The 16,886-nt window shown below is 37.6% G+C and overlaps 1 protein-coding gene across 1 annotated transcript in view; it reads left to right on the plus strand.

Annotated features, from left to right (window-relative positions):
- The first annotated feature begins 204 nt into the window (after positions 1 to 204).
- Positions 205 to 16,886, plus strand: part of STT3B (STT3 oligosaccharyltransferase complex catalytic subunit B) — a 105,495-nt gene continuing 88,813 nt past the window's right edge. Inside the window, exon 1 of the mRNA XM_046002601.1 lies at positions 205 to 540. Coding sequence (XP_045858557.1) covers positions 227 to 540 — 314 coding nt within the window. The 5' untranslated portion in view covers positions 205 to 226. The remainder of the gene's footprint in view (positions 541 to 16,886) is intronic.

The following is a 16,886-nucleotide window of genomic DNA, read 5'->3' on the forward strand; positions in this document are numbered from 1 at the left end:
TTGAGAGCGCGGCGGTCGCGGCCGCTGCTGAGGCAGAGACTCCCCGCCGCCGCCTCCACCCCCTGTCCCCCGGCCTCGCGGCGCTGAGGGCGGGAGCGCGCGGCGCTCTTCCCTCCTCCTCCTTTTTCTTCCTCCTCCTCCTCCTCCTCCAGGTCCCCGCCCAGCACCCCTCGCACCAGGCGGCGGCGGCGGCGGCGAGAAGCGAGACCCGCCGCCGGGGCACAACATGGCGGAGCCCTCGGCCCCGGAGAGCAAGCACAAGTCGTCCCTCAACTCGTCCCCGTGGAGCGGCCTCATGGCCCTGGGGAACAGCCGGCACGGTCACCACGGGCCCGGGGCCCAGTGCGCGCACAAGGCGGCGGGCGGCGTGGCGCCGCCGAAGCCGGCCCCCGCGGGGCTATCCGGGGGGCTGTCGCAGCCGGCCGGCTGGCAGTCGCTGCTCTCCTTCACCATCCTCTTCCTGGCCTGGCTTGCGGGCTTCAGCTCGCGCCTCTTCGCGGTCATTCGCTTCGAAAGCATCATTCACGAGTTCGACCCGTGGTAAGTGCCCCGCCGCCCCTCCCCCGCCCGCGGCCCGCGGAGAACCGGGACCCGCGCCTCTGCCCGCCGCGGCTAGTCCCGGACTTGGCCCCGCGCCGCCGCCTAGTCCAGCTCGCACCCCCGCCGAGGCGAGCGCGGGTCCCGGAGCTCCGGGCGCGCCCCCTGCCCGTGGGCGAAGTTTCCCCCTGGCAGCTCGAGGTGGGGTCCCCAAGTGGGACTTTGGCCCCCTTCCGGATAAGTGTGACGCCTCCAGGGAGGGCGAACGAAGCCCCTCGCAGCCCTCTTGGTTAGCCCAGTCCGGAGTGGCCACGCCGGGAGCCGGCAGGGCTCTACTCGGCCGACTCGTGGCGGACTCCCCGCCTCCCCGCCCGTGGCTTTCGCGTTCTCTCATTTTTGCGGGCGCGTTTTTGCTGGTTGGATTGGGCTCGCCCAGGGGTTGCCCTGTTGCGGTTGGACGTGAGGCCAGATGTGCAGGAGCCCTGTCTACTCAGCCTCGCAGTTTTATGCTTTTCGTGTTTCTCGTTTTTGCTCTCCTTATACAAGAAGGGAAAAAGAGAGTGAGGTGTTGTGGGAGAGGAAATAATATCCCTGAAAGTGATCTGAAAGCTGGGGACTCTTATTTATTTAACACTAGATATTTTCAGGAGTGGCTCTTTTCAAGGCCCCTAAGTGCACTCAGCACATCACTGTTCCACAATTATCTTGGGTTGCTTTTTAGAGCAAGAACATTACTCTGTTAGTCCAACTGTCACCCTCAGTGTGTTGTGCACAATACCGAAAGCATGGCATTAGTTCCTTTATTGGTCTCTGCAGGAACGTTTGTGGGTAAGAGAACAAACTATCACAGTGATGGGGAGCCTTAGGTTATAGTCCAGAAGTTGCACATGGTATTCGGGACTGACCTGAATGTTTTAGGAAATTACCCTAAGAACACTAGCTAATGTAGGCATTACGCTGGTTTGTGAATTATTGCTTTAATTTTTTTCCCCCAGCTTTCCCAGCCTTTTTGGTTTTGTTTTTTACGTTATACCTGAGCCTGTGCCTTTTAAACTAACTTAATTCATGTTGACCGACTTGTCAGCCTTGAGTTAATCTTACGGCCCTATAATAATTAGATCTAACTAAACTTTAAGATATTTATCATTTGAATACAGAAAGAATCTTCTTGAGAGCTGTTACTATATGGATTATAAATATTTGGGGAAGTGAATTACCCATATATTAAAATACTGGATTGAAGTTCTGTTAAGATAGAAAAATTGGTAGTGCAGCATCCATTGAACATGAAAGGGGCCTGCTCACGGAGAATTCATTTTGGCTAAACAGTTAATTACTGGCACATTCTTCGTCAAACGAAGAGGTTTTGATTTTTTTCTAACATTAAAAAAAAAATAACTATGCTATTTGGAATCACAGGAGAACATACTGTGAAGCCTTGGGAACTAGGTACAACGTTCTTAGTTTTAGGTTTGAAACAGTTAAGCGAATTAGATAAAAATGAAATTGGAACCGGAAAATGAAAACTGCTAATATTTTACAGAACAACGTAAAAAGAGAAAGTTGTCTTTTTAGATTACTATAGCAGAAATGCATGGTGATCAAACGTCACAGGTAGCAAAGGTTGTGAATAGTATTTCTAAGAGAGTATCATTTTTACAAAGGTTTAATAGTAACTTTGAGGCTGCAGTTAAGGATTTCAGAAAAATTCACAACTGAGTGAGGAGACAATGTTATTATTTTTCCTTATTTTGAAGGAAGATTCGAAATCTGCGTCAAGTCAGCCCAGAATTACTATTGAAACTGAGTATTGTAATCATGAAGTTTTATCAAGTTACTTTACAGATAATATTCTTTTGTAAAGTATGACAAAGAATTAGAAGTTGGTCTTTTTTTTTTAAGGTTTCAGGAATATGCTTGGAGAGCATAACCGTTTTTTGTCTACGTGAAAATTTGTTTCACTTCTATTTTTTTTAACGCATAGAAACACATTCCAGAAACACTGTCCTTTAGCTAAATGTATGAAATTTGAACTAAATTTAATTTGTATACGCTAATCCAAAGGTATATATATCTCTTCATTCTTAAAATCTACTTTAGGTGCTTACTAATAGTTTTAATATTTACATTTTATTATATTTTATATATTATTGTGTGTATCCTATAATGTAATATATTTTATATATTTTATTATATTCCTAATTAAATGCTTCTGTTCATAATATTAGGTAATTATCATTAGTATTAAACAGTCATTTTATAATAAAGGAATTGTCCCTATCCCTTACTAGGAACAGAGATTTGCCAAATATAAATTTGATGTCTAAGTATAATTTGGGTTGACTTAATGAGAAAACTAGATTTTTAAACAAAAAAAATCCCTTGTTTGCTCACTTTTGTTTTTCTTTTCATACTTTTTGAAGATCTCAGGTAATTAGGTATCTCATTCTTATAATCCATTCTTGTTGAAAAATTTTGAAAAGGATTAGATTGCCTATCATTATTACTCTGGATTTTTAAAGCAGTTTTCCTTCCAAGCTAATAAGAACACCAATGTTTTGATCTTTTAATCTAATACTCTAGTGTTATACTAGCTTGGGAGTCTCCCAGATTACTATTTTATAATGCAGCAATGACCTGAATCTTTAATAATATTTAAATGTTTCTTTCAGATTTTATATCAACAAGCCAATTTATTCTGGCCTTCCCTGTTCCCTTTTTTCATGTCTTTGTTACTGGCTTTGTTTCTGAAGTCTTTTTAATGAAAAGTTTACTTTTTCTGTTTGATTGTGAGTTATTTCTATAAATTTACAGTAGTTCTTAAATTGTGTAAGACTCTAGTTGCCAGAGGTGACTCATTGTCACAAAGTTATACTTGTTTTTTAAATTTGTCACTCAATTTATTTTTTAAATCTTGCAGCTGTTATAAGGAGTGGTATATAATATTGGATATTATATATTTATTGAATTTTAAAGTACACTATACTTTTTTAGAACTTAGCAACATTTGTGGTATGATCTCCTCACCACTTCACTTTAGTAATTTCCTCCCTTATCAGTTGAGTTGATCAGATATGAGGAAGCAGTTCTAGAATATATTGTCTGTACTTGCCAAACATTTGGTTGAGCAACTATTTTAACAGCACCTAATTTTATCTTCTTTTTATCTGGAGCAAAATGTAGTTTCTACTTATTTTTGTTGTAACTATTACTACTTTTATATTAACCAGGTACCTTTTCCACCACTGTTACCTTGTTGACTTACAGTGGCTTTTCCCATGGAGGTGATGTAAAAGCTCGCTTTGTAAGGAGAGCTGCCCTTTTCCCTGCCTTCACAAGTTGCAGTGGGTTCTCCCTAGAGCTCTAAAGAGAGAATTCTCTGAGCCTGAGTTTTGAGTGCAGTTAGCTGTAAAAGGGCAGCAGATGTCTTTTTGCAGGGCAGAAAGCTGCAGTTTAGAATTAAAACTTGAGAGTACAATTTTTCAAAGAAACTATGGTATAAATTGGTATAAATAGATTAATTAGTGCAGACGTGTTTTCAAAGGATTGATAAACCTTTGGAACATAAGCTGTTTGTAAACTGGGAACTAGTTTCTGTACTTTGAAGTCTCCACGTTTTTCTTCACTTTGCAGATGACAAAAAGAGGCTATTGACCTCAGTTCTGAAGAAGACAAAATGGGTAACAAAACCAGTTTTAGAAAAAAAAAATCCCAAATCTTAAAAAGTTATTTTGACTGTAGAATCATTAGCAACAGCAGTCCAGCTGGGCTCCAGAACAGGTATACTGTCACTGGATTCGTTGTAATTTACAATTTTTCTAGCCTTGAGCTTAAAATCATTGTAAGTTACAAGAACACTTAGGGAGGAGGTGCAGGGAGTGTCTTGGCCTGCTGCACTGGATAATTGAATCGGACCTGCTCCCATCTGGTTTACGTGTGATGGTTCTTGTAGGTAGTAAACAGGTTTTATGAGGCATATAGTATAGGTTCTGGGGTAGTTAGGATCTGTTAGTAAAGACTTTGGAACTTTTTCTTTTTGTTCCGGATTTTCGTATTTTGAGGGCTAACTTGAGTAAGACTGCAGATCTCTTACTGCCATGAGTAGTTTGCAAAAATTCAACATTGATTGTAGAGGAAGCATTAGAAGCTCATTATGGGCTCTGACCCAGTTGTTAAAGAATATGGGGAAACTTATTGGCATGTCTGTACTTAATCTACTTCTAATTTTTTTGCTCTCTATAAGTGATGAGTACTTTGAGATATGAGAAAATGTTAAAAAGTTCTCTTCATTGTAATTTCTTAGTATTCATTAGTGCATACATGCTCTCAGAAAAAATGGGAAGATTAATATTCTCGAGTGACTGAATCATATTTGTTACTTCCTTACTTTGAAAACTTAATGCTGTTAGAGACCATACTGCTGTTAACCCAAATTATAAAAGCATCCCACAATTCAACGTATGTGTATGTTACGTTAAATTGTTACATTGTAAGAATTTTCAAATATACTGAAAAGTCGGAAGAATTTTATAGCGAACACTCCTCTTCAACACCTACATTCTATAGTGTTTTAGTTTATTTGCTTTATCATATCTTTCTATTACTGCTTTTGAATCCTGCTTGTAGACATTGATAGTACCTCAAGAGTGTTATCTTTGTTCTCCAACTCCATAATTAAGAGGATCTCTTATTTCTGGACATTTGTTTTCTATAATAGTTGAACTTAATGAGTATAAATACTGTTTCTGTATTACCCTCAGTTGGACTGCAGGTTAGAATCAAGATTTAATCTTTCTAGGTTTTGGTTAATAACTTATCTGAGTACATCATAAGTCAATGCATATCTGTTAAATGACTTGGCTTTGCCAAATCTGATGTCTCAGATGGAACTGTGAAGTTGTTAGAAGGATATTGATGTTGGTTTTACCGGACTTAATTTATGTGGAACACCTAAATTCTTTGTAAATTATTAGAAGCCTCTTATTGGTCACCCTGGTGCTTACTCTGAGTCATATTTATGCTGTTTTATTGCCGTGTTTTGTCCAGATACTAGCTTAATTTATGTATAATTGCAAAAGTTACTTATTTCAGTCCCTACAATTAATAGGAAAAAATGAAAACATTTTCAAATAATACAGGACCCCCGAAAACAATGTATGGGTCAAATTAATACTGTTGAAAGGGGGGAAAATGTGAATGGTTAACTTGCTACCCCATCTTAACACCTTTACTTCCACTACCTGATTCTGGTGGATATTTTTTGTTTTTAAATCACTTACTTTTTTCTGAATAAGTTTCTGTGTCCTCACTTGACCTAACTCTGACACAAATAATTTCCAAGGATTTAGAAATTGATAAAAACTGTCAATACCATAGGATTTTTTTAAAAAGTGTTAGGTGGAGGTAAGGGTTGGAAGAGATAGGAGCAACTGCAGAGGCTGTCCTGTTTTAAGTAAGTGGAGGTAAACTGGCATTTGTTGACTTGGAATTTTATTTCTTTGTAAAAACACCTTCAGAGTTTCAAATGAAAGGCATCTTAAGCATACTTTGGAATATAACCTGCACATAGGTTGGTGAATGCCTTTATGTTGGTCAAGTTTATACTATTTTCAGAAATATACATTTCTAAAGAATTGTGACTGCTACACTAAAATTGATCATACCATTGGTGACCATTTTTTTCTTTCTGTGGAACTTAGTGTTGCAGGATAACTTTAATATACGTTCTAAATGATAGTAGATGCTTAGTTTTTACAGTGTCTTACAACTTGATTTTAGATCTTAGAATTGAGATAAGGTAACATCTCTTCTGTAGATAAAAAATACTTCAATTTAGTATTCCCCTAAGAATTAAATAATACAGTTCTGCTTGTCTCCAAAATCTATGTCCTTTTTACTGCATCCTCTGCCTTCAAGGCAGGCTTAAATGAAAGTGTCCTCCATTTAATTTATGTTTTTTAATCAGCTGCCCTGACTTAAGTCTTAACATATTGGCCTATCAGAGTGCCTGGGCACAATCTATGCCCAGCTAACTAAGCTCACTAGTTGGATAATGGCTAATTACTTGTTTTGATGTAGGGAAGAGAGAAGAGTTGATGATGATTTAAAGATTTTATTTATTTATTTGAGATTGAGAGAGAGCAGGAACTGGAGGGGTGGGGCAAAGGGAGAAGCAGGCTTTCCCTGAGCAGGGAGCCAGACCTGTGGCCTGATCCCAGGAAGCTGGGATCATGACCTGAGCAACCAGGTGCCCCCCTGTCTTCAGGTTTTTAAACCTGAATGACTAGGGAGTTTTCAGGGATAGGGATTTTAAGGGGAATAGCTGAGTGAGAAGAAAAGATGAATGAATCCAAGTGAATGTTGTTTTATTTAGATTTATTTGTCTGTAAAAAGTTCATTATAATGTTGGAAATTTTTTTTTTTAAGATTTTATTTATTTATTTGACAGAGATCACAAGTAGGCAGAGAGAGAGGGGGGGGAAGCAGGTTCCCTGCCGAGCAGAGAGCCCGATGTGGGGCTCGATCCCAGGACCCTGAGATCATGACCTGAACTGAAGGCAGAGGCTTTAACCCACTGAGTCACCCAGGTGCCCCTAAGGTTGGAAATATTAAGCCATTCCAGTTAAGGGAATTTTACAGGGTGGGAGTTTAGTAGATCCAGAATTCAATAGTCTACGGGCTTCCAGAGTATATGTTGGCTTGGCTTATTTTCAGGGCAAAGAATCTGACCGGTAAAGGAGGTGAAGTACTTTTTCTAAGGTTGTAGTTTGGCTAGATTCTCTTCTATTTTCTTTGCACCTTTGTTTGCATTACAGGCTGCTTTGTGAGAAGTTTGAAAATTGAAGGGAAGTTTGTTTCTACAGTTCACTTTAAATTGACAGTATTGGAAATTGAAGTTTAGCTATGAAATGGTTTTTTGGGGTTTTTTTAAAGATTTTATTTATTTGACAGAGTGAGAGAGAGCACAAGTAGGCAGATAGGCAGGCGAGGGAAAGCAGGCACCCCACTGAGCAGAAAGCCCATTCAAGGGCTGGGACTGCAGCTGGATCCCAGGACCCTGAGATCATGACCTTAGCCAAAGGCAGGGACCCAAAACCACTAAGCCACCCAAGCGCCCCTATGAAATGGTTTTTATGTGAAGTTTGACTTACTTAGAATTAGTGATACAAAATTTGTGTGCTTCGCTTATCTGTAATTTCATTGAGTTAATAGTTTTCATGCTTTAGGTTTTCTTTTTATTCATTCCTATTTGAAGAGAAGGACTATTCATAAAATCATAAAGAAAATTTATGTTTATATTAATAAAGTATAAATGATTACTTTATTAACTAAATTGATAATGTTTCTTTTGAGATTTTCTTTTAATTTCCTTTTTTATGCCCTACAGGTTTGTCAGCTGTTCTTTTCTTCACAGTGCAGTGTTCTTTTCTTTAGTGATATCTAGCAATCTTTCCAACCTATACATGACTTCAGACGAATTTGGTTTTTAAAACTTAAATTGTTGGGTCTTTCTCTCCCATAGATAGTTGGATAAATAATATTGTAGCATATGCTGTTTTCTATACTATTTTTAAGTTAAAATGTAGTAATTCATAATTTCTAAAGTTCCTGTGTATGCACAGCTTAAATTATTGTTTTTTGCTGGCCAAATGGGTGGAGTAGAGTCTGTGAAAAGAATCACCACTGGGAAACTCACTTGTGACCACCATGTTTATTTCATCCTTATTATTTTTTTTTAAACTAAAGTATAGATGACGTAATAATTTCAGGTGTACAGCATAATTATTTGGTATTTGTATACATTTTGAAATGATATTAAGGTGTTAATATTTGTCACCTTAAAGTTTTTTTTCTTTTTTTTTTTAAGATTTTATTTATTTATTCAACAGAGAGAGAGAGATCACAAGTAGGCAGAGAGGCAGGCAGAGAGAGGGGGGAAGCAGGCTCCCTGCTGAGCAGAGAGCTGGATGTGGGGCTCGATCCCAGGACTCTGGGATCATGACCCGAGCCGAAGGCAGAGGCTTAACCCACTGAGCCACCCAGGCGCCCCTAAAGTTTTTTTTTTCTTCTGATGAGAACTTTTAAGATCTACTCTCTTAGCAGATCGTGCCTATTCTTAAAATAACCAGTAATTTCCTTAAAGTAGAATGAATTCTATTTAAGTAGGTTTTATTAAGGTAAATTATTAAACCATCTTACTTCTTTAATCTGCAAGATCAGTAATGGAGCACAGAATTATTAAGGCAGCACTCTTGAAGTTTTTGAGATGATATTTGAAAATGTCTTAAATGTTTGTATAAGCATGAGAAAAATGTTTTGTGAAAGCTTTTGGTGACAAAGTTTTTGGTTTCAGTCTTTTAAAAAAGTTTTTCTTTTATGGTGAAATATAACACATTCTGTAAAGTATATAAACCTAATGTACAATGTAATGACTAATTATAAGATAAACACCCATGTGATCATCACCCAGACCGAGAAATAGAACGTTGCCACCACCTCAGAAGCCTTCATGTGCTTCATGTGCTTGCCTCCCCTGCTCACCACTTGTATAGTAATTACATAATTGCTTTTCCTCATAGGTGATGCAATTCTGTGTGCATTCCTAAATAATATAATTTAGTTTTGCCTATTTTAAAACTTGAGATAAATGCATTTAGAGCTTTTGTATCATTTTTTCCCCCTCAGCATTGTGTTTAAGATCCATCTGATCCATTGATCAAAGGGTTGTGGAGAATATGTGGTAATAAGGTTTAGCAAGCATTTGACTAACCAGGCTTACCCCGCTGTGGAGGTTGCCTGCTCTTTCACAGCAGGAAGTACTTGTAGGAAAGGAGGAGATCCTTCTCTTCCCTTGAGATCAAAAATTATCTCAAGATTGATACTTTGAGCTAGAGTCAATCTTGTCTCCAGATAACCTTGACAACTTTTCAAAAAGTACGAACTGGCCAAAGAGATTCAGTCTTTCAGCAGACACTGAGACTATAAGGAAGGAGGGGTGGGGGGAAATATCACTGTCATTCAGGAGACAAATGATAAATAATCAGATAACTGCAAAGGACTGGTTTTTAAACTATAGCTTTTGCCAAGGATTGTTTACTTTAAAACGTATTAAAATTTGTATAAGGTAGGGAGTGGCTGTTCTTGAAAGAAAGGAGGAAAGCAAATGTTGGAAAGAGATCTGAACTGAAGGAATTTAGGAGAACCCTAAGAATGGGTGTTTAATAATGTATTGGTATCTTTATAAAGGATAGCTCTCTCTTCTTCCAGTCTTCTATGGCTACTACTGTTTTTCTTTCCCATATCTTTATTTCCTTTATTGATTTAGTAACTGTCTTGGTCTTAAGGAAGAATAGGAGAGGTTTGATAGTAGCAGGTTCCTTTCAGAAACTGTCTTCAGGGGATAAAAAGTTTTTTTCAAAGAGTAACAGGCATTGAGTAATGTATACAATTGTCTAATCACTGTGTTGTACACCTGAAGCAAATGCAACATTGTATGTCAACTATACTTAAGTTAAAAGAATAATAAAGCAAATGATTTTCTGTGTAGGATTCTACATGATTCTTTATGGAGGAGCTTGAAGTCTGTTGGGGTGTGGAAATTTGGCATTGTATGTTAGCAAATGATTAAGGATATTAGAAATGGGATTCTAGGCCATGACTGGCTAGCTGGATATCCTAGGAGAACTTTTAAGGGAAGGAGATTTTAGTTCAGTGAGTATTTCTTTCAAGTAAGTTTTTCTTTTAATTAGAAAGCAGTTCTTAAGTGAAATAGTGAACAGGAATGTTCCCTAATGCATGTCTATTTATTGGTCAGAATGATTTTGATCAAATTTGATGGTATTTTTCTGCTGCCCATTAGTATATAACCTATGCTACGTGAATGGATAACAGTTGATTTCTTTTGTAAACAGATAAAGCCTTGTCATAGTGCGTTGTTGAAGAATTTAAATCTAGGACTGCCTTTCTTCAAACTCCCAGTTTAGTCAGCTAGTATTTCTACAGAATTCAAACTTAAAATATAAGCCAAGCATCATAAGGAAGGTATATACATACTTATTATTCCTTGTCCCTTATATCTCTTGTAATATATGCCAGAGAGAAGTATAAATGACTTTGAATTAGGCTGTATTTGGATAATGGTCCAACCTAATGATTTAAGCTTCTTTAATACCTCTAGTATTGCTCTTGTTTGAATTCCCCAGGGAAGTAGGGATAATTTTTTTTTTTTGAAATGTATTAACTGTTAGGAAACATGCCAGGCATACTTCTTTCAGAAATAACAATCTAATATGGTTTATCTGCCTTGTGTGAGAGGTATAGATACAGGTTTTATTGATCCCAATATAGAACAAACTTACTTTGGTTAAATTTTGTTCAGGACTGTTCATTTAACTTAATAGGCTAGAGCTATATTGAAGATTTTAACACCTGTAATGTAAAAACACTCAAGGAGATTTAAGTTATTTGTTCTTTGCCTAAAGTGGTAAAATACTGTTACAGTGATATGGTTCTTATTTCCCTCCCTAATGAATAATAATATTAATAATTTACTGTTACTATAGAGAGATAAGATTGTTTAGGGTAAGAACATCATTTCTAATCATGCTAGAATATCCTACACTGTATTAGGAACGTAGTGGATTCAGTTTATATTAACATGGATCCTTATCGTTAATGGTAACCACATTTTATGTTTCCGTGATGATAGTAATAGTACAGGAAGTCTCTGTTGTATATGGTTTGATAAACCTTGGATTTGACTGTGGTGTCAATAGAAACATGCGTAGTGATTGTGTGATCCCTAAGAAGCATATGTTTGGTCTTCATCCTCATTTCTGCCACAGAGCTCCTAAAACCTTTATAATTTTCTAAGTAATGAGAGCAAAATTTGACATCTTTTGTTATGTTAAAGAAGTGGCTTTGGAAAGCCCTTAGGTCACCTAAGGATGGGAGTTGGTTGCTGGTGGAACCTGCCCTGTGATTAGAGGGTTGGAAGTTTAAGTCCTACCTTCTCAACACTGAGAAGGGCAAAGGGGCTTCAGGTTTAATCACAAGTGGTCCCAGTAATTTAATTATGCCAATGTGATAGAGTCTTCATAAAAACCCCAGAGGACAGAGTTTGGGGAACTTTCGTATTTGTGAATATGAGGAGTTTTGGGGAGCGTTTGGTGTACTCGGAGAGAGCATGAAAGCCTCGTGCCCCTTCCCACATAATCTTGCCCTATGAATCTCTTTTATGTGACTCTTCCTGAATTCTGTCCTTTTATAATATATCTGTGATATAGTAAGTTAAATATTTTCTCTCAGTTCTGTGAGCAGCTCTACCAAATAAATTGAAACCAAGGGAGAGGGTCACTAGAATTTCTGGTCTGTAGCTAGTAGGCTAGAAGCACTGATGACAACTTAGACTTGTGATTGGTTTGTGAAGTGAGAGATTGGGTTGCTGGGGAGGTCAGTCTTGTAGGACTGAACCTTTGTCGGATCTAACACTATCCTAGTTCCAGAATTAAGGTGATCTGTAGGACAGAGATGTCAGAGAAGTGATTATTGGTGTGGAAATTCACCACCCCCTCACTGGAATTGTTGGTGGACCTCTTAGTATGGAACATCATAATCTCACCCTCAATAAAGGTGTCATTTTAATCCTATAGAAGGAAAGAATTGATGCAGAAAGGAAGTGATGCTTAAATGGAGAAATAATTTATGTGAGTGAGTGATTGCCATCAGCACTTGGGAAATGACTGGCTAGCTGGATAGCCTATGAGAACTTTAAAGGAGGGAGGTTTTAGTTCAGTGAGTATTTCTTCTAAATACAGATAACTGTCTCAAGTTTTAACTGTTAAGGAATATTGAATAAGAAAAGACAGACCAGTTAATGCTGTTAACTTTTGAGCTGGTAGATAAAAAAGGACTTTTCAGCAATAGAAGTAAGGTTTACAAGGTGACATTTTGTTTGAATTTGAGAAATATATCTTGATATGGAAAAATAGAGTAGATATGAGCATTGGGTATGTAGGCATTTAATTCATGCACATGATGAGTTTGGGTGGGTTGGATTAATGATCCATTTGGTTTCTTGACTGTTGATTTAACTGTGATTACAGCATCCCTCACCAAAAAGTAGAGCATTCCAACGAAAACTTTTGTAAGCCAAAATGCATACAGTAAAGAACCATTAATTTATTTGGAAAAAATTGTTTTTGGTGTTCCCACACCCCAAAAATAACCCTATACTTTTCTGATGCACAAGAGGCTTAGGCCTAAGGGACACACAAAGAACTAAGGAACAGACAGACGCTTACAGATGCAGTTCAAAGCTGTGGTGGCTTGATGCTGAGTGTTGTTCTCAAGGGACGGAACTTGATGGTGCCATTCTCTCAGCTCAGGGTGCAGGCTGCCTCCTTAATGTCATGCTGCAAAACAAATAGTGAACGCTGTTTTTCCTTTTGCCATTTTCCGTAAAAGTGAAAATCCTCTTTGATTCTTTCGGTTATTGAGAATAGGTAACGTAGGTTGGTGGTGAAGTTAAAGGCGAAATGGCAGAAGGGGAACTTTCAAAAAGCAGGTGATAGATAACCTGTATTGGTAATTAATTTGGAAATTAAGTAAAACCTTAGGAAGCCATCACAGCTCTGACTGATTTCACTTAAACCTTCCTAGAAAAGGTAAAAAAGGTTAAAGGATAATAAATAAAAATACTCATTGGGGTTTAAATCGCCTGTCTCCGGTAATATATCTCTGTAGTAGAAATAGCTTTGTCTTTGTCTAATTACTGGGAAGATCTTTGAATATTGTAGATTTTGAGAGTTGAATAAGCCAAAATATCAAGTCATTACCTTTTAATTGTTTTTATTATTATTATTTAAATAATCTCTGCAGCCCATGTGGGGCTCAAACTCACCTCCCTGAGACCAATCAAGAGTCCTGTGCTCCTCAGACTGACCCAGCCAAGGTGCCCCAAGGCCTTACCTTTTTTTTTTTCTACTATGGATTGAACTCTAACAAAAGGACTGGTCAGCTTTATACTATTCCATGTAATAATAGCAACATTCCTGTGAGTCCTAAAACTGATAGGTTGTAATGGTTTCATCAGATGTTTTTGTGTACTTTAAAAAAAAAAACAAACCTTTATCCATCAGTGTATCTTTAAATCTGTTACAGTGAACAAGTTTCGTTGACTGTATTGACAATTAAAATATTGCTTGTGTTTGGGGCATCTGGGTGGCTCAGTGGGTTAAAGCCTCTGCCTTTGTCTCAGGTCTTGATCCCAGTGTCCTGGGATCAAGCCCTCATCAGGCTCTCTGCTCAGCAGGGAGCTTGCTTCCTCCTCTCTCTCTGCTTGCTTCTCTGACTACTTGTGATCTCTGTCTGTCAAATAAATAAAAGCTTAAAAAAAATATTGCTTGTGTTCTTAATTTTTGAAAATTAATAAGTTTTATGGAAGTTTAATTTAATCCTAAAATCATTTTTACTCCACACCATAGCTAAAGAAAACTGTATTTTAATAGGCTAAGCAGCTTTCTGGCATTAGAAGGGATAGGATAATGAAACAATATGTGGTAGATTAAATAAATCTGACCTTAAATCTATAAAGGCCAGTTATTCACTGAAAATAGAAAAAGGAGCTTGAGAAGCAACTAAGTTTTTTTTTTTTAAGATACATTTATTCATTTGAAGGGAAGATCACATGCAGGGGGAGGGGCAGAGAGAGAGGCTCCCCAAATGGACTCCCCACCCAGTGTGGAACCCAAAAAGGGCTGCAAACCACAGAGGGCTCCAGCCCACAATCCATGAGATCACCACCCCACCTGAAACCAAGAGTTCAACAATTAAGGGACTAAGTCACCCAGGTGCCCCACAACTAAAGTCTTTTTAAATCTTTTTTCGAAGGTTGTTAAAATGAGTGGGTAGCTTCTTTAGAAAGGGAGATCATTTCTCTTGTTTAGTATACTTTATTTTGGTTATTTAATTTACCATATTTAAATTATAATATAAATAGCATGTAAAACAAAAGGTTTTCCTTTTGAAGTAAAAATAATTCTAGACTTTTAAAAAGTTTATAATAAGTACTTATTATAATTGTTGGATATGAATTACAGCATAATATAAAGCTATAAAATTTTTATATAAATCAAACTATATTGAAAATGCAAATTACATATAAAGTAATGTATATGTCATATTTGTAATTATGAACATAATGATAAACACCCACGTGAAACCCCTTCCCAACTATAGAACTAGGGCGTTACCAATTTCACATCCATCCATATTTCTTCTCTAGCCTGTCCTCCTAGTTTTCCTCTTAGCACTAAGAAACCATTATCTGAGTGTTAAGTTTAACATCTCCTTTGTAATTATTAAAATATATATATTTAGATATCTTTGTGTTTCTAGACAGTGTATTGCTAAGTTTTGCTTTGTTTGGAGCTTTAAAAATAGTATTCTGTATATAATTTTCTTTGGTTTGTATTTATACATTTCTTAGTTGATGAATATTTAGGTTTCCAACTTTTTGGTTTTATGAATAATGCTACTATGAACACTAAACTATTTTCGGATGCATGCATATGTGTGGATGGTTGCTGGAGTGTATACCTCGGAATTTAGTGATAATTTTTGTTTCAATTCATAAAAATATAATATACCACCCCAAAACTTGGTGACAAAAAGCATTTCATTGTTTCACAATTCTGTGGGTGGAATGGGAGTTTTTTCTGCTTCGTGATTTCAGCTGTGATGCTGGGATGATTACAGTCATCTGGAGGCTCAACAGACTACAGTAAGCTGGAGCTAGGAGTGCTGGGATGCTATATGGCTTACGAGTCCTCTGGAGTCTTGATTGGGAGCTCAGCTGCAGCTTTTAGCTCCTTCATGTGGCTGCTTAGGCTGCCTCACAGCATGGCAGCTAAATTCTAAGAAAGAGCATTCTAAGAGCAAGAAAGCTGCTTGTCCAATTAAGGGGTAGGCATTGAATGATCAGTGTCCCTTCCAGTATATTTTATTGTTCAAAGTAGACACAGGCCTATCAGAGAGTCATACATACTGGTAGGGACAGAATTATTTCAGACAGTCTTTGGAAACTGGTTACCATATTGTGTGTATCATTTTTACTACTTCTGTGGTTCACAGAAGATTTTGTACTTTTATGTTTTATGTTTGTGTCTCTGGCCAGTTTTGTTTTTGTTTTAACTCGGTTACTCTGGGGGAGGGATACTAAGTCTAGGTTAAATTTGTTGCAAATTTTAATGCTTTTTGTGGCTTAGTGGTCCTTAAGCACTGTAAGATATTTTATTACCCCTGTTTTACAGATGAGAAAAGGAAGTACTGCTTAGTGTGTTGAGAGAATACTTTGTGAAGTCAGAAGCCTCAGGTGATATTTTTGGTTTTAAAAACAGCAGGTACAAATGTGTACAATTATGAAATGGCATGATGCTTCCATCCATCTACTTACTATACCCTTCCACTTCCAAAAGACTGAGGCTTGGAAAAACTTAGAAGTATTTTTTATCCACTTATGGCCTATTAATAATATTTTTGGTAAAGTGCTTAGTGACTTGGCCGGAGTGACAGAACTAGTACATTCATCTTCCAAGTTTTTTCTAGTCCTGTCTTGCCTATACCCATACTTGACAGTTTTTTTCCCACTAAATTATTCAGTTGGATCAGTCAGTCACTATCTACCAACACATTTCAAAACTTGTGTTTTTGATAGCCCGACTAGTTCTTTTGAGGGTATGCTGGAGATCTCGGAAGACAGTGGTAAGGAATTGGTGGATATTTGAATTTTCTTGGCTGGTCCCACCTCCATGCTTTATTGTGGAAATTAAGTTTCTTAAATGTTGTCAGAATATTTTTTCAAAATAATAGAAGCCAGAGATTCACACCCAATATTCAAATATTTGCTTTATGTACTTTAAAAAGCACACTTCCAGGCTTTGAGTGCAATGAGTTAAATAATACAAACAATTCTGAATTCCATAATTCAAGGCTTTAAAAAAAATGAGACAACTTTCTATTATGCCTGAACAAATACAAAATACACAGAAATGAACTTGTAGACACTTCCCAGCTCTCAAATTAGGAGGATTATTCTGTGTAAAAGTTCCCCATCATTACAGTTCTGTATGTTGAAGACCGACACTTCAGTACAGCTCTATGGTGTAAAAGCAGTGCTTCAGGGAGCATGACTTATTTTCAAGTCCCTTCAGATTTCTTGGATCTAAGATTCAAAGTCATAATAATACTTCTGATTTTTTGGAGGAGTTCTTTGACAGGTAAAGGAATACAGAGCATCTTTAGACTTTGACTCAGAAACCTTTTCTACCAGAGATACTAGCCATTGTATG

The sequence above is a fragment of the Meles meles genome, chromosome 4, assembly GCF_922984935.1.
Source record: "Meles meles chromosome 4, mMelMel3.1 paternal haplotype, whole genome shotgun sequence".
Lineage (NCBI taxonomy): Eukaryota > Metazoa > Chordata > Mammalia > Carnivora > Mustelidae > Meles > Meles meles.